A 20,527-nucleotide genomic window follows, 5' to 3' on the forward strand; every position below is an offset into this window, starting at 1 on the left:
GGCCTCACCAAGTAGAATCCACCCAGCACCCCCATGTCACTCCTTGGGGAAGGACATAAGAGTGCTAGGACTTGGTGGGACCTCCTGCTAAGGGCAAGGAACTTGACATGTACACATTGAAGTTCCTTCTTCTTTCAGCTCCAGGCTGTGATCCTCAGGAGGATGGAGGCAAGAAGGGCTGCTGGGGCAGATTTCCCCATGTTAAAGCAAGGGCCAAGCTTCAGAATGGAGAAAGAAGTCCCTGCTTCAGTCCTGCTCCTCCAGCACTCATGGGGATGGGGTTAAACACAACAGTTTCCACTGGGCAGGGGCCTTGGGTTGACAGCAATGAGAAGAACATCCATTCACCTCTCACACCATGGGCCCTGGCTATCCAACCATCTTCCCTTCCCCACTGTAGTTGTGGTCTTCATGAACAGCTCTTGTCTAGGCCTGTATGTTTCACAACCATAGGTTGGTCTCTGGCTCTAATTCTTCCCCGGAATAGGGTCACTGCTCATTTTTATACTCCATATCCATCCCATTCAATTCCTGTTTGGCTACAATATAATCCCATCTTTGGACACTAATTCCCTGGGCAGTGACAGCAGATTGTCTGTATATCAATCTGAAAAATGATAAACAAAACATCTCTTCTGCTTCCAGAGGATATTCGGTGCAGGAAAGAAAACAAAAAAAAAAAAAAAGGTCTTGCTTCAGGGAAACAAGAGCGTACAGTGCTTTTTCTTGAAGGCACTTCCTACCCTTTCCACGGGTTACTCTTGGCAGAGCTGACTTTTGCTTTTGCCCTCCCTTACTGGATGTAGCTGGCATCTGGGCAAACACTTTGTTTGTTTTCCTTCGCTGAGAGCTCAATCTCCTTCCATCATTTGCTAATTAAATTTCCATTGGCAACCAGTGTGTATGTCTCCCTCCTGGAGCACAGACTCAAACTCCTGCCAACATTTCTGTTAAGCATTTTGCTTTTATTCCATATATTCTCAGCCACTCATCTTCCCTCTCTCATTTCAACCTCAAGGCTCTGGAGTTTGCAGGTGCCTAGCGCATTCAGATGCTTCTGTGTTGAATTCCTGAGTGTAGAATAGCTCTTGCTCCCAAAAGCCCCTAGGCCCTTCCTTCTCCACTTTGGTTTGGTCCCATATGACCAAGAAGCTTGCACTGAAAGAAGTGACAAATGACACAAACGTGTTGGCGAGGCAGTGAAGAAAGATCCTGGTGTCACTGACTTTAATACGCTGTCCCTGCTTCCATTTTTCAGCTTCTAGGAAGTCACAGAGAAGCAAGCTGCATCCCTCCCTACCACTATGGCTCTAGCATGGTAATAAACTGCTCCAGGCATTGGTGGTGCCAGCACTATTGAGACGTGCCAGGCCACTGTGCGTGCCAGTCCTGCCCCAGGGTCTCGCATACTCAGAACTCGTCTCTGGGTTGCAGTTCCTTGGGGTGCTGTGTCCCGTCAGAGCCAGGCTTGTGACTCCGGCTTGTGGGCCTGGCTCTGTCACTAGGCACAGGGGACTCTGGTGAGGACCTGCTGCCATGATTGGCTCCCTGAAGTAGCTGTCCGTCTGGCTTGTCCTGCTCCGCAGCCCTCTGCTCCATCAGCTCCTCTGCCTTCACCCTCTCCTGCAACCACGGAGACAGAAATGATGGGAACCTCTCCCTGCTGGAGTCTCCACCCTGTCCGTGTGGGCCTGCAAGACTCATCTTGCCTTTGCCACAACCATTCAACACCCTAGAGCCCATTCTCTCTTGCAGGACCCACCACAGGCTGCCTCTCCACAGGGTACCCAGCTGGGCCCCAACCCCTGTCAGAAATCAACTATCAGCTCCTGCACGAGGCCCTGATCCTTGAGAAAGCCCACAAGCCGTTCCCCAGAGAGACTTACTCCAGCTTGGAGGCCCTTGTATCCACTCTCCAGCATGGTCCCTTACCTTCTCAGCATACTCCTGGGAGTGCGTGTACCAGAGAGCCACGGCGCAGCGCCTCCCATGGCTCACAGCCCACACGCCGTGTGGGTTGTCCTTGCCAGAGCTGAAGGCTACCAGCCTCCCACACTTAGGATACACCTTGGCCTGTCGGGGCAGAGAAGGGACAATGAAGCTGGCAGCTCTCTGCCCTGGGGAGCGCTGTCCTTCTACAGAGGTCACGCTGACTCTGGCGGTGTGGAACGGCAAAGGGCTGCTAGGCATTATAATCTATGGGAAAGGTGGGCCCTGGGGAGGGACAGAGAGAACCAAAAGGACAATAGAGGTCACAGACACCCACAGGGTGTAAGAGCCTGGGACATCTCAGCTAGAAATGAGTTAACCTCTCCTCTATCTGAGATTTGCCTCAGTTTGCCTTTAGTTGCTCCAATTTGAATCTGCCACATTACCTGCATTGGACTGCTTTTGGAGTGGTGTGATCCACTAATCAACTAGTTTCGCCCAAACAGACTAAATTTCACCCTCAGTCCGCTCTCCTTCCTTTGCCAAGTCCCAGACTTACTGTGACAGTCACAGTGTCCAGTTCAGTGAAGAAAAGGCCCCCGCCTTGGAAGTCATCATTGAGGTAGAGAATGCCACTGCAGACAAAAAGAAAGAGGACATATGGATGGTGAAGCTTATTCATCCCTAAGCCCTGGTAGGGTCAAACTGCAGGCTCTCAAAAACAGCTCTGCAAACAGTCACTGCAAGTCCCAGCAAGCTAAACAGCCGTCTTTAGCAAATCTGATGGAACAGTAATTTAAGACAGGAACAAAACATCTGTGAGATACAATACGGTTTACCCAGATCAGAAAACCTGCCTGACCCACTGCTAACCCCAGTTCTCTGAATTCTCTTTTGTTTGTTTAGATATTTAAAATGTCTTGACAACAGCTATCATGGGATACTGCTAATAAAACAAGTTGTCATGGGTGTGAGAGCAAGGTGCTGGCGTGGATCAGAAATGGATGTGGAATTAAGTGTTCAGTTTTCATCCTTGCCACAGGTTACTAGCAGGAACCTCATGGCGCTGTCCCAGATCCTGTGTTTGATATCTGAATGAATCATCTGGAAAAGACATGAATAGCAAGGGGAGTGGGAAAAATCTGGACATGATGTAGCATTACTTGGATTTGGCAAGGACAGAAAAGTTCATGAGGCACTATGAAGAAGTTGGGTGAGAAGAGAAAAGGAATACAAATGAAATTCAAAGCATATAAGTACAAAACAGTTGTCATTGGAAGGAAAAATGAAATTACTCATCACTCTTCCAGGTTAACACATTCATTTTCCCCACCATCCAGAAGAGCATATTAACTTCAGAACGAGTGATCATGATTTGATTCAGCTCAGAGATCTGAATACAGTATTTCTTTAAGTCAGAGGCATGTGAACAACCTGAGAGTTGTATTCCATGCTAGAGAAAGCAAATGTCTAGGAAAAAGTTGCACACCCAAGTGGATGATAATCCACTCAAGTAGATTCAAAGTAACATAAATATATAATTTTATTTTTATTATAAATACTAATATATTTATATAAATGTTAATTTGATTATAAATAAATGTTTGTTGCATTCATTTATTAAATAAATAAACTTAAAGCAATGTGTCAGGGAAAAGAAAATACTCTTAACAATAACAGACCCTGAGCTGACTTTCAGTGCTTATAAATAAGATTGGAGGTTACAGTGGACAGTTTTTATGAAAACATCAACTCAGTCATGGTGGAAAAATAAACAACATTGGGAATGACTAGGAAGGGAACAGAGAACAAACCATCACTATGCCACTGTATAAATCCACAATGAGCTGTCTACACCCGGCATGGTGGGTTCAAGCCTGCCTTTCCGATCTCAGATACGAAACAGCAGAACTGGAAAAAGTACAGAAAAGGGCGACACAGATGATCAAAAGTTACGGATTGGCTTCCTTACAAGGAATGCCTGGAAAGCACAGGCCTCATTAGAGGCCACAAAAGGACAACAGAACAAAGGTCTGTAAGTCAATGGGTATTGCGGAGAAAGAGAATAAGGACCAACTCTTTGCCAGCTTTTCTTACAGGAGAATTAAGAACATCAGAGGTGGCTGACTCAGACCAAAAAAACTTCAGATGCTTCCTCACTCTCCTTGTCACAGGAGGCTGTGGAGCCTGAATGATTCCACAGGTTCAAAAAGTAACTAAACCAATTACTAGGAGAATCCATTTGGGGCTGTTAAATACAGTGGTGCCTAGCTCGGGGAAGTCCCTGAGCCACACACCACAGCAGGTTGGGATAGTACTCCAGGGAGGCAGCTCTACACATTTGTCCTGTTTTTTTAATACTCTTCAGCATGCATCCGAGGCACTGTTGTGACAGCACCCTGTGCTAGGCGCACCTCAGTTCCGATCTGGCATGACCTTGTTTGTGTTTTAATATTGGGAATAATCTGAAGCCTGAAAGAAGAGACTGATCACCAGGGAAAGACATGTCTTAAGAATCAAGGAGTGCAGGATAACATAAGAATGGTCAAAAACACGCTTGGCACACGCCGAAAAGGAAATAAAGACAAGAAATTTCTTTACTCATATTAGACAAAAGGAGAAGCAGTATAGGTGAGACCACAGTCAACTAGGATAAAAGTAAGAACCACAAACTTCATGAGCTCCTCTCAGTATTCAATTAAGCTGACAGAGAATGTCAGAGCAACAAGAGATGCTCATTAATGGGACTGGGAATATTAAATAAAAATCATCACTCTGGGGGCTGAAGCAAAATGTTAAGGACATACGGACAATGAGAGGATTACAAACCCAGAAGCCCAGGAAGTTACAGTTCTTTTAGCATAGTGTTTAATAAGACTGTGAAGTCAGGGTGGTAACATATGACTGGAGAAAAGCAAAGATAGCTCTTACATGTAAGAAGGGATAGGAAGGTGGGGAGAATGGCTGAAGCATAAACAGGCCTGGTAGTCTGACCTCAGGGCTTCAGAATCTATTTCTGAGAAGAAGGATAACTGAAGGACAAGAGGTAAATGGAAAATGGTCTTAAAACATAACATGGGTTTATTAAAAGCAGACTGGGTCAATCACACTGTCTTCGACAGAACAGTTATTTCCCAGGCAAGGATAACATGCTTGATCTGCAGCACTTGTCACTGTCTTAAAAACATATTTCAAGTTTTTTCACAGAAGAGTAACAAAAACCTACCACAGGCTGGGAAAACCTCTCACATGGAAAGGAAAAACCCAAAACAAAGTATTGGTAGTGAATCCTCAGAGATATGAATGAGAGGATAGTCATGGAAGTACACTGACTGCTGCTCAAGTGAAGGAAGTCAAGGACCTCAGTTCTCCGTGTCCTGTAATGCATGGACAATGCAGCAGAAAGGAACAGGGAAAGGTAGAACATGATTAAAAGAAACAGCTTATCGTAAGGGCTGGGAGTGGACTGTAGTACTGTGATAGACCCACAAGAAGAAAATTTAATATCATGGTTCTAGATCCAGGCAGTCTCCCAGCCCAGTAATGCTCTCTAACTGTTAATGCTCGCTGCAGTGAGGGAGGAGGGAGAAAGGCAGACCCTCCTGCCAACACAGGGGAGGTGTTTCACACTTTGTGCTGAAGCTGCTCATGCAGCCCTCTGTCTTATGCTATAGGCCTGTCTGGCTTTGAGTCAAGGCCCCCATCACCTGGTTTGTATACGATGGCTGGAGTTCATCAGCCAGCTGAGCTCATCCTCTGAGGGGGCTGGGGAGAAGTTCTGATCTCCACATGCTCCAATGCAGGTTCCCTTCTTATCTTACCTGTAGTCTCTGTACACATAAGCAGGTGGTTCTCTCCAGCACTCATTCCCTTCGGGATCCAAGAGACAGTTGTCAGCATGGACTGGGTGACTGAGATCCATGCGACCTTCCTGTTCCCCTGAAGAGGGAAGTTGCAGGAAAGACTAAGTGTTTCAGAAATAATAAGAAATAATAAGGCAGAGAGAGGGGCACATTGAGAGTAAAGGGAAAAGAGTCTCCTGGGAGGACATGGCTGGGACTGGGAAGGAGAGTCCTCAGGGGAAGGGGACAAACATGGTGAAGTATTCTTTACCCTCCACAGCTGTGCGGCACACAAGGTGTGTGAACGAGAAATAGAGCTTCTTCCCAGGGGTAAAATAGGACTCTATGATTTTCCGGGATTTCTCACTGGCCTGCAGAAGCAATTTGGCATCTTTCCAGTCCACATCGCCATTCTGGGCCAGCTACAAGAGAAAAACAAGCCTGTCAGAAAGACACACAAGGACCGTCTAAGAAATGACACACGTACACACTACAGAGGAACACACCTGCATAAAGTCCTGTGGCCACACACATGCAAGAAAAGAATGCTTTCTCTTGTAAACATAAGTCAGGAGTGCACCCGTACAGTACAGTGATTGTTTCCCTCTACTCAGTGCACAAGGCCATATCTGGAATGCAGTGTCCAGTTTTGGGCCCCCCATTACAAGAGGGACAGTAGTAAACTGGAGTGAGTCTTCAGTGCAGGGCCCTAAGATGTCTGGGGGGCTGCAGCACGACTCACTTATAAAAAGCAGCTGAAGGAGCTGCATTTCTTCAGTCAAGAGAAGGCTGAGAGAAGATTTAACCTCAGTCTCTCAACACCTAAAGGGGTGTTATAGAGAAGAAGGAGCCAGATTCTTCTCAGAGAAACACAGTGAAAAGACAAGAGGTAACGGGCATAAGTTGCAGCATGGGAAATTTTGGCTAGATATAAGGAAAAACTTCCTTCCCCAAGAGTGGTTCAGTACTGGAACAGGTGCCCAGACAGGCTGGGGAATCTCCACCCTTAGAGATGTTCAGGACTTGCCTGCAGAAGGCCTTGAGAAACCTCACCTAGCTTTGGATTTAGCCATGCTGTGGTCAGGGGGTTGGACTAGAGATCTCCAGAGGCCCCTTCTGTCTTAAATCATTCTGTGATTCTAAGGAAGACATGTCTGTAAGACTATCCCACTGGGACAAGTAGTGACCCTAAAACCCTTCCTTGTAGGAGAGAAGGCACATGTCAAGTGCTCCATGTACAATGTGCCTAAACATGAATGTGGAGGAAGATAGTCAGGGGAAACTGCACGTGTGCTTGTGGGAAAGATAACACAGAGAAAAATGCTCAGGTGATAAACACTCTTTATGGACAACCAAGATGGGAGGCTCACAGAGCCACTTACCTGCATGGCCTTCAGAATGGTTAACCCTTCAAATCTCTCATGTGGGGTATGAGGGGACCGTCTTCCCCTGTAGCCATCTCCGGTTCCTCCAGCTGCCTGGAATAGATGGATAGAGATGACACAGATGAGGCTGCCATCTCTCCTCCACTGCAACATTGCAGCTCTGTCTGCTGAGGAGGAGAGGGCATATGGGGGCTCCTACAAGACTCAGGCCTCACCTTTGTCAGCTGGAGAAGGTCCCTACACTCGGACTCTGTCAGGACTTGGTCAAACACAACCCTCTGGGTTCCATTCATCTGGCGGGAATCCATGGTGACACTGACACCTTCAAAAGGCAAAGGACCTGTGGGAGAAGTATGTACAGATAGGGATGAGCAAGTTTTGGACAAGAAACCCTCAGTTACCAACGCCCAGTCTGGATGAGGAAGTGGAGGAGAGACACTATATGTTCTGGGGGAAGACAGAAGCATTCCCCAGAAGTGCCCATCCCTCACAGATCTGGGCCACTTGCACCCCTCACATGCATCAGGGGAACCAGAGCATCAGCTGGAGGAGCTGGCCTACTGCGAGTGCTTCAGGAGCCAGCAGAAATTTGGGGTGTGCTGGGAGAGCAGCAGAGAAATGGAGAGAGTTGAGTGCACTGTGGATCACAGCAGCAGAACATGCCCAGCCTCCTGGGGTGAGGCTCTGGAGAAAAGAAGCAGGTAAACACCTCCATCAACACTCCTTTCAATCACGCACCTTATCCTAGAAGTATCTCCAGTGCATCTTTCTACTCTCTTCAGCCCCAAAGAGAAGCAACGGCTATCAGTTGATGACTTGATGCAATAGGTCTTTTTTCTTCCCCTCTCTGACCTCTGAATGGTCAGGAATGCCAACACACTCAGACCATCAGAATGATCTGCTCCTACAGCAGAGAACCACTGGGGGTCAGTTCGAGCAAAGACGCCAGGACAGAGGCCTGCAAGAGGCTCTGCGTCCACACATGAGAGTATAGGACCAGCAAGAACAAAGGACTCTGCACTGCAGCCTGTAGCATTCAGCCATGATCCATCTGGACTTGTTTCTTTTAGAGAAAGACTTGCTCAAGCTGAGTAGTCTGTTTCCAGTTTCCCCCCCTTTCTCCTTGACCCCTTCAGAAAAATGCTGTTTGGTGTCGGGCTGGTGGAGCTGAACCAGGTTTGGTGTAGACCCTCCTGCCTGTTCATGACAGCTGCACTGAACAAGGATCTGCATGTCCATAGGCTTGTCATATATCCAGGCAGCATTGGTCTCACCTTCTCCAGCCACAGTGCTCTTTGGGTTCCCATCCCACAGATGTATGCAGCGAGATTTTGCAAGATTATTCATGCATCAAAGAGGGAGAAAAGAAACGGTGAGAAGACTTGCTGAGCCATTCAAGTCAGTCAGCGTCTATGCTAGCATTCAAATGCCTGAGGATGGAAGAAGAGATAGCACTTAGCCTGGCTGACTGCACCCAAGTCCTTCTTTGAGTTCTGTTACTCACCCCTCTTCTCCCTCTCTTCCACATCCAGAGTCTCCTGCTTTTGCTTCTCCTGATCCTCTCTCGGGAGCAAGGGAGAAAACACAGACCAGGGCTGTCAGTATACAGAGCTACACCTAACCCTCCTCTGTGGTTGTCTGTTTACACTCTTCATGTTCCTGTTTTGCCCATTCCTCAGTAGGTATTACTGTTAGCTATATGAACCCTGCCAGTTCTACCCCATCCCCTGCCTCCAGCACTTCCATTTCCTACTCAACTCAGCCAATCTTACCTGTGTTGTTCCTTTAGATTTTCAGGAATCAGCTCATTTGGAGTCCAAAGATCCTACAGGAACAAATGCGGAAGGTTCAGCACCCAGCAAACTTCTCCCACACTGGATCAGGTTAACCAGCCAGTCCCTTGTCCCCCTTCTCCAGGGGAGACCAGACTAATGGCTCTAGCATGTTTCTGAGACCAGTCAGATTGGGCTAATGCATAGAGTTACAGCAACATTTTCAACTAGCTTTGGTCCTAGTGCAGAGAAAAGCCCTTAAAAGTCCACATCAGAAGGATTTTGGGGTCCTTCTCATCAGCATCTGATCCTCTCTGGATCATGTGCTATTGAATTGAGGACTAGTAACTTTCTTAATGAAATTAGGGCAGGAAGATTAAGATAATATCATTACTTACAGGATCGTTAAAAGTTCCTCCTAGATGCTCCACTGCATAGTAAATCAACTTCTTCTCCATCAGAGATCTCTGCACATAATGCTGAATATTCTAAGGAGACAAAGAGGCTGTCAGATAACCACAAAAGATAATCCCATACCTGTCCAGGGCAGAAACCTGCCCCAATGCACTGCTGTGCACTAAAGGAGCCCATTTCTGTCCTGGAGGGACTCTGTCTGGTGTAGACTATGAGCAAACTCAGGCTCAGGTTTCTTTAGCCCTGGGCTTGGCACACATCTGCAGTGAAACATACACACTCCCCTTTTTGTCTCCTGGACCGGTGGTCCAGTTGTAGGAGACAGGGGAGGGCCAGCAAATACAGACCCAGGGTTGGAACTACCTCTCTGGCTGTGACAGCTGTGTCCTCCCCCAGTTCTGTGCGATACTGATTCATTTTCTCCAACATAGGCTCATCCATGGGATAGAAGAGCAAGTAGGAAGCAGCACATTCAGCAGCCAGTGTCTGGTTTCCAACTTGAGCAGAGACAGAACAGAACAAACAGACAGGTCATCAAAAGCCTTGATGTTAGCAGTAAATGTGTATAGGCCAGCAGTGCCCAAAGTCCCAGTCACAATCTGGCAGTGGGAGGCCTGGCACTGAATACACATCCTCCCTGCCTAGCTGGGCCTCTACAAAGCAGAGGACAGTGGGCAGAGATACAGGGAATGAGCCTGGTGAAGAATGGGCCCATTTTCAGTATTTATTGGGGGCTAGTTCAGAGGAGACTGAGGGAGAAGAAAAGGAAATATGAGGAAGGACAGTCCCACCTCCCTCGCCTGATAGTGATGATGAGGCAGTTGGGCTCTGGAGGCCTCTTTGAGAGAAAAATTTTATCAAGGCTGTCACAGAGGAGGTGACAGCCATTTGGGTCAGACAGGCTGCATGGGGGATGGAGTAGAGGTGTTCAAGGGACAAACTGAGGTACATATGAAAGTAACAGGGGTGACAGGATGCCCCATGTCATGACAGGCTATCAGCTAAGTTAGGGCAGGCAGGGCTGACTCAAAAGGGACATCACTGTTAAGATGAGATGCAAGTGCATGCTCTATATAAGAAGTGGGAGCCTGAGAAGGCAGCACTTGAAACAGTGACATACTGAAAAGGAGGGTATGAGATATACAGCTTGGACAGAGCAGATGGTTAGAGCTAGGACTTCAAATGGAGAGCTCTGGAGGAAAGATTTGTCCATACACACAGTGGGAACACGACAAATTAGAGAAATTGCACACAGAGTCAGAGGTGGATCATGAGAAACCTCTCCAAAGGTGGCCTCAGGCTTGGGCCTGAGCAAGAGAAGTTCTGGCCAGAGAGGTGGACAGAGGGGGTAGGAGAGGAGGGAGACAGGTAGAGCTCAGGTCAGTGTTACACTTTTCCCCATGATACGCTGCTCTCTAGGTCCGGAGGAGAGGTGCAAGCTTAGGGGTGCTACGGCAGCACCCACTGGATCGTGGCTCTGCTCACCTTGATCATAGGCAAACTGCAGTAAATCAAGATGGGAGGGTATGAAGTCTTCCGTGGCTGAAATCCACCCTGGCTTTGTGGCAATTTCAAGCACACATTGCTGTCTGCACTTCAAGACTTGAACATAATGGGCTGCAAGAGAGAGCAGCGTGAAAGCCAGCAGCTCCCCTGTCTGCCAGACAGGAGTGCTGGGAGATGGGGCCTATCCAGACTGGGAAGCATGGCCTTCCTACCCACCCCTCTGTGCCTCCAACACTACCTGCAATTGTTTCATACAGGCCAGGCTGCATGTCCTCCTTCTCCTCATCCTCGTCCTCGTCCTTGTCCTCCTCCCAAGGTCCTTCACAGAGGGCACGACACTCTTCTAGTGCTGACAGCGCCTCTCTGAGTGACTCCTCCAGCCTGGCCACAGCCTGCAGGTACTCATCTGCATTGTAGTGCTGCACCCCAGCCTCATACGCCTCCTGCAAAGGACAGGACCAGGCCCGTTGTTAGTGTGGGTGACACCAAAGGACTCCCTGAGACTTCAAGTCACTCAGGATAGTGCTGACATCTAGGGGCCTGCTTGGATCATGCACAGCCCACCATGCAGTGTTACAGCAAATCTGGACGTGTGCCGAATAGACTTCTCCAAGGCACTGCAGCCTGCTGTAATTGCCGCCACCAAATCTCTTTCTGTGTCATTAGTTTGCCTTCACTGGTGTATGGACACCTTGTCTCAGGCCATGACCCCTATGTGGAAATAGAGCAGGGTCCTAGACTGGTCCCTGGGCATGTGTGACAAGCCATGCTGATGCCTGTAAATACACACAGTTTTGCATCAGATCCTCACCCAGAGTGGTGTGGCCTCCAGATCCCGGAAGCTGTCTGATTTCACCCCTGACATACGGCGGTATTTCTCTATGTCCTCACGCATCTGGAAGTGCTGGGGATTTGCAATGAAGAACGTGTGAGCTGCGGATACCGCTTGATCCAGCTTCTTCAGCTGCGGAGAAAAGGCAGCACATGTAACATTCCCGTGTGCACTAGGCAGACCCACTTCCCTTCAGACCTACCTTTCACCCCAGCTGCTCCCACCAACTTCAGCACCATGACACTGAGTATTTGGGTAGGGCCCACCTGTAAACAGCACTTTGCTCGGCCCATGCTGTGACCTAGATTCATCCACAGCATGCCTGTGCCCCGTGTCCCATGTCCCTGACAGCCCACATGTCAGGCCAACCTCACTAGGCACAAAGGGGTGGCAATCTGCAAGGCCTCGCAGTGCCCTGCACCTCACTGCCTTCTGAACTCCTTCAAACCTCCAGCAGCTACCTAACCTGCATGCTATTTTTGCTGAGAAGCAGAGAAAGATTCAAGTGGGATGGGGCCACTGGAGGTCTCCAGCCCAATGCCCTGCTCACAGGGGGGCTAACTCCAGAGCTCGATCAGGTTGCTCAGGACCTTGTCTAGGCAAGCCCACCTGGAAGAAGGCCACCTGGAGGTAGTTGTAGGGCTCCCGCTGCTCAAAGTCCCGCTGGATGGCGTGGCTGATGCGGTGTGCTGAGGGCGGTCCACCAAGCTGGCGGCCCAGGCAGTGCTGCAGGCAGTTGGCACGCTGCAGCACCCGGTCAAAGAAGGCAGAGTCCCAGGGTGCTGCCGGTCCCCGCACAAAGGCCACTTCATCATGGCAGGCGCGGTGGCAGGCGCTGCGGGCCTCCCGCAGCCCTGCGTAGCTGTGCAGTGAGCGCTGCAGCAGCTCGGCCGCCCGCGTCCACTCCCGCGCCAAGTAGGCACGCACGCCGTCTGCGTAGAGCAGGTCGTAGGGGACCACGCGGCCTGCAGCCGCAGACGTGGCAGCAGCGGCAAGGGCAAGAAGCAGCGGGAGGAGCAGGGAGGCCATGGCTGAGCTGCGGAGGAGGAGGGGACCGGAAAGCACTGCGCAGCCAGGGGGCGGGTGGAGATGCTGGCAGGCCCCGAGCTAGACACACCCCGGAGGCCGGGCCGCGCTGGGCCGGGTGGGCAGAGCCCCCTGCCCGCTCGCCCCAGTCCTGGCAGTGGTGAGCACCATGGCCAGGCAGCCTGGAGGGGTCTGGGCAGCTCATCTGCAGCCTGCCCCGGCTGTGCCACCCTCCTGCCCCAGCCTCCCAGCAACGAGGACAAGCTCGGCTCTTGGATCCTCCCGCCCCAGCCTCCCAGCAATGAGGACAAGCTCAGCTCTTGGATCGGGGACACAAAGAGGTGGAGCAAATTCCTGACCTTCCTCGACCTGAGGTTGAGCCCTGGCATCTCGAGTGGCAGCGCTGAGCAGCTGCATGTAATGTGTTAGAATAAAATAATCATGACCTCATGATCTTGGGCTGCTTGTTGATCATAGCTGCAGGGGTCAGCTCTAACCCACCACCCTGTGTCCATGTACCCCCAAGGAACTGCCTGTGAGGTGGCAGTTATATCACTTTTCTTTGGAAAAAACACACACAGGGATAAGGCTTGGCTAAGTCTCTGCCCCCATGTCTCTCCTCACGAGCAGATCCTACTGCATCAACTGGGACCTGCCATGACTTTAGGGGTACCTAGATCAACCCAATGCAGGTCCTTTGTAAGCCAGCTGAGGCTGACCTCTTTGTCTGATGCGATTCATTGTCCAGGTAGCCACCAAGTACCAGCCAAAGCTAAACCTTCCTTTAGTACATGTGAACTAGACCCTTCCAACAAAGAAGCCATTTAAGGGGTTATGATTAATTTATCCAAATGCATACAGGATATGATCTACACTTTCAAAGTTTATAGACTAAGTTCCATCACGTGGAAAAGCTCCTTGGAGGTGAAGAACTATATCTTTTCCACAGTTCCTCTGATGCAGCTACTCCCTTAACTCATGGTTGAAACTACAACCAGTGTCTGGAAGGAAAATGATCATCTTCCATAAACCAGCATGGTACGTCCCTTCTGAGATCTCTGCACAAAGTGAAAAACTGCTTCAGATATCATAGTTCCCAGCTTTGATGAAATTGGCAGATTTGGGGCCTTGCATGCACAAACTTCTATCAGGTCTTCCAAGCTGGCCTTATATCTGGGTGAGATGCTCGGACCATTCTGTTTCATGAAGAGTTTGCACTGGAATCAACAGATCACACCGGTGAAAGAAGACTTTTTTGGGTCAGGATCTTGCTTGAGAGAACTTAATTGTTTCAAGCATAGGGTTGCCTCAAAGCAATGCTTTTTGTTGAGTGATAGTAGAAATCACAGAGGCCACTCCCGTTTAGCTGTAGGTAGCCTGAGCCTCTCCTGAGATGGAGAGGAAAACTTTTCACCCAGTCTCCCATGATGACTCCTCAATATAGGCTCTGCTCCTGTCCCTGGGCTGTTAAGTATCTGCTGCCTCCCAGATGCACTGACAAGGAAAGGGAGAGAGAGAGGCAGGGAGGGAGCCTTGCACACTCTGTATTTCCCTTCCAGAAGCTTGAGAAGTTTCATTAAACATTAAGGCAATCACTTAGTTTCTATGGAAACAAAATTATTACTAATATATTATTTTAAAAAGACACACAATTGACACTCCAAATATAGAATTTTAATACCATCCTGTGCCTGCCTTGTCTCTTAGGGCAGAGCTAATGTGAGGGTGGAGTTCACAAAGGGATGGGACTGGCAAGGGTGTCAAATGGCTGTCGCAGTGGCGGTTGTGTTTATAACCTGAGAGCAGGCGCAGACTGTCCACATCCGTAGCACTCCGTTCTGCAGCTCTGTCATGCTTTTCCCCCCACGACTGTGAGGTGCCTTGTTTCCTGCCTGCTGGTGAGAAAGACAAGAATGTAAATTAGTAATTGGGTCCCAGGACAAGGGAACATTTGAATTTTTATTTAAAAATCTTGATGGCACTGAATGTTTTTGATGCTGTCTCTCATAGTTTGGGATCCTGGAAGGTTTGAGCCTCAGAGGCCTCAAGGGTCCGTTCATGTGGCGCCTGCTCTCCATCCTGCAGATGCCAGGCTTCGTTGCCAGCCAGCGAGCAGCGCCGTGGCCAGCCAGTGTTCTCCTCCTCTCTGCTGCCGAGTGAGAGGCGGCGATCGCGGTGTGATGTGAGCAGGAGACAGGAGTGCCGTGGGCTGCAGGCTGGGGTGGGTTGTGGCGTCTCATCAATGAATGTGGTGATCTCATCTCGGAAGAAGCAGGCACTGGAGCTGGATCCCCGGGGCGCCAGCCCCCCTTCCAAAAACTGCCGGAGGGTTGTCAGCTCATCTTCTGGGGGCCGCCGGTGGTGCTGGTAGCCATGCAACTGAGGAGGCAAGAAGCCAGGGCCTCTGGGCTTGCGGGGGGTGGAGATGCGGATATCATCAGATGAAGACCACTTGTGTAGGAAGGATGGAGTGGTCCGGTGGGAGGAGAAGATGTTAGTCTCATCATGTGACATTCTCCGGGAGATGGGGACCTGGAAACAGGAGAAGGAGGCAGGTGATGGAAGGCTTGAGAAGAGAAAGAACAGAGGAGGCGTAGCTGAGGCCTTCTGAGAGAAGAGAGTCAATAGGACACAAAGATATGGGAAACCAAGAGAGAAGGAAGTGGGTTGTGGGGCTGCCCCTGCTACCCTTCAGCTCACCTGGAGATAATGCACCTTGTCCTGGGGCAACAACATGTGATGCATGGGTAGCAGCTTGATGTCCCGGGAGTTCCGCTTCACAGCTGCAGCACCATTTGCATCAAATCTCACTTTGCAGATCCTGCCATCACCATAATCCTCACACACACCATCTGTTGGCAAAGGGGAGAACAGCAGGAAACATTTCTCCGCTAGAAGATGAGCATTATCAGGGCACCTAGACACCATCGTAATTCTTGTCTGATTTTTGCCGCCCTACTCGCAGCCCTCTGGACTTGCCTTTGACTAAGGACCTCTTCTTTCTGCTTCCAGCAGGGCTAAAAGACACAGGAGATTCCCTGTTTCTCCTGTCTCACTTTTAAATCTCTCACCACCACAATTTGGGTGGGCCTTTGGATCAGCGGGTCAGGCTAAGGGCTGGTGTGTCATTTTCATTGTGGTTTGATGGCTATACACCACCTCTGTTCTCACACCTACTGTGAAGCTGTTGCACTAATTTTTCCTGGATGCTAGTCAGTCCTTAAGGCGGCATATGAGTGGCAAAGCTTTCTCCAGAATAAATTTTCTTATGGTTGCCAACTCCAAGCTTTAATATGAATACCATCTAGACCCCCACAACATCTCTCCCAATGCCACTAGGTCCTTTTCTCAAGGCACTCTCTCCTCTGTGGTTTTTAAGGGACAGCATTTGTGAAGAAACATGGCTGTGGGGTGGTGAGGGGCTTACCATCATCTCCGTCTTCCTCAGACATGATAGCCACACACTGCTCCCACACAGTGCGGAGGTCAGCTCGGTAGCGCTCGCAGGACCAGATGAAGGAGGGGAGCAGCAGGGTCTGCACCATGGAGCACCAGAGCACAGCCAGAACCATCCAGGTGGGGGCCGTATCATAGCGCAGGCTAAAAAAGCTCACAACCTTTGAGATGGGAGAGAAAATAAAGGCCATGAAAGAGGAAAAAGACAGAAGTGGGGATCAAGGGAGAAAGAGACCATAAGCCAATTCTGTAGTAGCATGTAATCTATCAGTAAAGGATTCTTCAAGTAATTACCCCATGCCCCTTTTTAAAAATTGTTCCTACAGTGTTGTCCCAGGTTTGCTGGAGTGTATTCTGAGCTGTCATCTCTAACATGAGACCTGGTGTTAGCATCCCCTCTTCCCAGTGCTCATTATGAGCTGGAGCTAAATAGGTGCTAACAAAAGACACAGTGATTGAAAAATGGTGACTAAGCCTCTGTTCCCTTAATGGTTCCCTTTGCGAACTTCCTCAGCTCTTCAGTGTTCAGAAAATCAACCAGTCAGCCAAAACATGAATGCTGACTATGAACATACAAGCAGAAGGAAAAAGAAAACTGACAGCAACAGCTTTTAAAGCTGGTGTATCAGTTCTCTAGAAGCAAATCAGAGAAATCAAATTCTCATCATTTTTAGATATGTAGATCACCCTGTAAGTATGCAGAATAATTTCCTCTCCAGTCTCCTCTTAGCCACTTTTAACTTTCACAGTGTTTTTAGCTGTGTGGTGTGTATTCCCCAGGTTTAGACTTGTCTTAAGAAAAGGTTCCTGCAGAGAATAAGAGAATTACTGCAATCTTTTTAAACTGGCCTTCAGAACTACAGAGGTTCAGATGAGGCAACTCTGTTGTCGGCAGACAGAAGACAGAGTTTCTTCTCTAAACTCAAAACAGACAGAAATCTAGTTTAACTGTGACTCTGTGAAGGGAAAGGGAAAGCTCACTGCTTACCAAGATAGGCACCCCAGTGAGTATGTCATACAGGAAGACAATAGCGCTGATGAGGTTGGTCATCTGCAAGGAGGTCTTGGCTGACTCAGAGCCATCCAGTGAAGACCTCCTTTTGCCTCGCACATCCTCCACTACAATGGCCGGCACATTGAAAGGGTTGTGTGCTGAGGAAGAACAGGAGGATGACGCTTCCTCTGCCCGCTGATGGCGGCACTGCCGGCGTCTTCTGTGTGCCCACAGGGTCTGGTAGAAAGTGATACCCACACACACCAAGCCCATGACGATTCCTCCAAGGAGCAGGAGGCTGAAGCAGACACCAAAGCCCAGCCCTATCTTGCTGACAATGAACTGGCAGCCACGGGCATAGTAGCGCTCACCATTGTTGTGCCAGCCAATGGAGGGCAGGGTTGAGAGGATGAATGATACCATCCAGATACCCATGACTGCATGCAGAGCCTGCTTCTTGGCATTGCTCAGCCGATAGTTGACTGGCCATCTCACCATCCACATCCGGTGGTAGGAGAGTGAGGCCACTGTGAAGCAGGTGGCCAGAGCCAGGGTGTAGTACGTGGAGACAAAGACCTTGCAGATGCTCTCGTTCCAGTCATAGTCAGAGGACTCACGCCGCAGCTGCACCACAGCGTAGGTGGTGAGGGGCACTGCTGCCATAAGGATGTGGGTCCCAGCAAGGAAGCATAGTAGCAGCTCCAGGGGCTTGTGTTTCTGTTGCTTGGCTGTGATGCTGAGAATAATCCAGGAGTTGGCCAAAAGGGCTAACATCCCACATGCTAGCCACCACAGCGAATTGTTATGCAAGGTGGACTCTGATGAGTCCCCCATGCTGCCACTCCCACTAGGCCGCACCCTGTCCCCGTTGCTGGGATTTTGTAAGAGGGTAAAAGGGACTCCACATGGGGGTAACCACGTCTCTCCTCATCTGCTGCTGCTATGATGCAAGGTTTATATACACTGGAGGGGGTCCTCAAGGCATTGTCATCAGGTGCTAGGCAGGGAGGCAAGAACAGCCTGCCACTCTGTCTTTCAGGCCACCCTTTCCCTCTTGTTTGCTTGTATTTTTTTCACTTGTTCTATCCCTTCCACCTTGTTCTCTTTCTTTTCCTTTCTTCCACTCTTTTTCATGAACACTTGTCAGCGCTTCTTCCCTCACTCTCTTGCACTCTTTTTTTTTCCTCCCCATCTATTTTATCCCCCTCCTCCACTCTCCCCCCAAAGAAAAAGCTCTCCTTACTTCATGTGCCTCCCAGGCACTTTCTGTCTCTGGGACCACCTTCTCCTGGGACTTGTGAAGGCCAGAGGCAAACAGGGACTGCCAGGACTCCAGACAGTTTGGTAGTAGCAGCTGCCTGGTGCCCAGCGTCCTAGTGAATGAGGAGCTGGCAAAGAGATTTAGAGAAGATGGGAGGCAGGAGAAAGGTCCTGGGGAAATGGTGAGGGTGGCACATACACAGTGTGTAACCCCTCACTCACCAAGTGCCATGCTCTTGGCCAGGCAGAGATTCCTGCCAAGACTGTCAGAGAACTGTCAGCAGAGAGTGTTGGGTGGGGAGAAGATGCAGAGAGTTCCCTATCCAAGAGCCCATGGCACCCTCACTACATTGTCCTTTTTGCTGTCCTCCAGGGCCCAGTCTGCTCCTTCCAGCTTCCCCGCACAGCACAGGGCAGAGCTGGCAAACAAAAACGTGATGGGGAGGAGGGGAAGATCCTTTTCAAAGGCTCCCTTGGAGATTCAGAGCATGAGGTTCACTGTAGAAGACAGAAGAGAGAAAAAGTAATTTAAGATCATTCTATCTCCCCAGATCTTTCTCTCTTCTTGCCCACACAAACACATTGTCATGATTTAGGCTGTGCAGAGCTCTCCCTGTGTCTTTCAGAGAAAAGAAGAGCCAGATTTGTGCCAGACCCTACACAACTCTGTTTGGATGCTGGTACACAGCACTCCTTCTAGCATTCCTAAGCCACCCTGGGCTCCCTGCTGTTCCAGCCTCAAGCTCCCCACCTAAAGCTTTAATAATGCCATTTTCTTAATTGAGGCCTCATCTGCATCGTTCCCTGCCATTATGGTCCTGTGCTTGCTGCATACCTGTACTGACATTCCTCGCTCCTGCTGTACCGCATCCTCAGCTACGCCAGTCTTTGCATCTCAGGATTTCTGTGCTGGTGCTCTGGATTTTAACCTGCCTTTTTTGCCTTGTCCCATCTTTGGGCATGCTCCACCACTCTGGCAATACATTTAAATCCAGATGCACCCATAGCCTTTAAGCACAAGCCTTATGGCTCTGTACCTAACTCATCTAGTGCATTTCTGCTAGGCATCTCTGATCTCCAGACGCACCACAGTTAGAAACTCAACAAGACTGCTAATCTAGTCCTGGGACTATTTGGGATTAGTCTACTCATCTTTGCCAGCGACCATCAGTCCTATCAACCCAGTCCCCCTCTCCTGCCTTCATCTATAGGGTATATCCGAATAGTATATTCCAGGAAGGTACAAACCTCTTGATCTGAACAAACGCAAACTTAATCTTTCTGTGAAAGAAATGGTGTCCCCCCAGTCTGAGCTAATGGCTCTCCATTCCCACTCCTCCCTGCTTTCTAGTTCTCTGTATTTTCTCACCCTCTCTGTAACCACCTGAGGCTTTTCCTCCTGTTTCTCTCTTCTTGGAGCAGTTTGTCATGATTGGATTGAAAAGGCCCCTGGTCTGCCCTGGTTAAGCTTTATTTTCCCCCAATACCATCACACTTGCAGTTAGACCTGTGGCCTCTGGAGACAGTCAGGAAGCTAGCAAGCCCTGATAATCCAGGGGGACCGAATTTTCTTGCAGCCTCTCCTGCTGCCGCCTTTCCCACCCAGCTTGTTCCGGCGGCCCACACTGTTCCCTAGAGGAGGCAGGAGCCCTGCCGTGCCTGCTAGCCTTGGGGCCCGACTTTGCTCCCTGCTGCGGTCCCCCAGCTCCCAGGCACAGCAGAGCTGTGGGTCTGGTGCAGGACAGCCAGGTCTGAGAAATCTCTCCTCACCTCGCCCCACTCCCTCACCGAGACCCCCACCACTCCTCCCCCTGGCTGGGAAGTGTGACCTGAACTGCAGGGAGATGAAAAACTCCTGGGACTGGTGACTCAGGGAAAGGCAAAGGCTGGGGGTCTGAGGGGAGGATGGCCCAGAAAAATTGGAAGGAAGAGCTGGAGGGAATCGGAGCGGCCGAGGTGGGGCTAAGGGGCCGCCCGGGGCGAGGCAGTCGCGCAGGGCTGTTGCCGGCAGCCTCCCGCTTTGTCCCCCGCCCGGCAGCCGGGAGGGCACGGCCGGGAGGCGCCGCCGCGGCTGCTGCGGAGCGGCGGCGGGAGCCCGGCCCGGGGGGCAG

The 20,527-nt window shown here is 49.9% G+C and overlaps 2 protein-coding genes across 4 annotated transcripts; both read right to left on the reverse strand.

Moving 5' to 3' along the window:
* Positions 1 to 1,210: 1,210 nt before the first annotated feature.
* P3H3 (prolyl 3-hydroxylase 3) lies at positions 1,211 to 12,721 on the reverse strand. Its single transcript, XM_026080345.1, has 15 exons — positions 12,290 to 12,721; positions 11,660 to 11,812; positions 11,087 to 11,291; positions 10,828 to 10,959; positions 9,706 to 9,839; positions 9,327 to 9,416; positions 8,929 to 8,981; positions 8,661 to 8,719; positions 7,372 to 7,496; positions 7,154 to 7,249; positions 6,043 to 6,193; positions 5,751 to 5,868; positions 2,489 to 2,564; positions 1,933 to 2,073; positions 1,211 to 1,623 (listed from the first exon to the last, which is right to left on the reverse strand). Exons 1-15 carry the CDS (start codon positions 12,707 to 12,709, stop codon positions 1,411 to 1,413), a joined length of 2,166 nt encoding a protein of 721 aa, XP_025936130.1. The 5' UTR covers positions 12,710 to 12,721; the 3' UTR covers positions 1,211 to 1,410.
* A 1,929-nt stretch (positions 12,722 to 14,650) lies between these two features.
* GPR162 (G protein-coupled receptor 162) lies at positions 14,651 to 18,910 on the reverse strand. 3 transcript variants are annotated; one of them, XM_026080348.1, is made up of 6 exons: positions 18,639 to 18,910; positions 18,400 to 18,544; positions 17,151 to 17,892; positions 16,134 to 16,323; positions 15,407 to 15,555; positions 14,651 to 15,238 (listed from the first exon to the last, which is right to left on the reverse strand). In XM_026080348.1, the coding sequence occupies exons 1-6, from the start codon at positions 18,646 to 18,648 to the stop codon at positions 14,711 to 14,713; spliced, it is 1,764 nt and encodes a 587-aa protein (XP_025936133.1). In that variant the 5' UTR covers positions 18,649 to 18,910; the 3' UTR covers positions 14,651 to 14,710. The 3 variants fall into 3 exon arrangements, with proteins under 3 accessions (XP_025936133.1, XP_025936132.1, XP_025936134.1); XM_026080347.1 differs by having other exon boundaries at positions 15,407 to 15,558; XM_026080349.1 differs by having other exon boundaries at positions 15,407 to 15,558; positions 17,151 to 18,910.
* Between the last annotated feature and the right edge of the window lie 1,617 nt (positions 18,911 to 20,527).

This window comes from Apteryx rowi, unplaced genomic scaffold, assembly GCF_003343035.1.
Source record: "Apteryx rowi isolate R43461 unplaced genomic scaffold, aptRow1 scaffold_515, whole genome shotgun sequence".
NCBI lineage: Eukaryota > Metazoa > Chordata > Aves > Apterygiformes > Apterygidae > Apteryx > Apteryx rowi.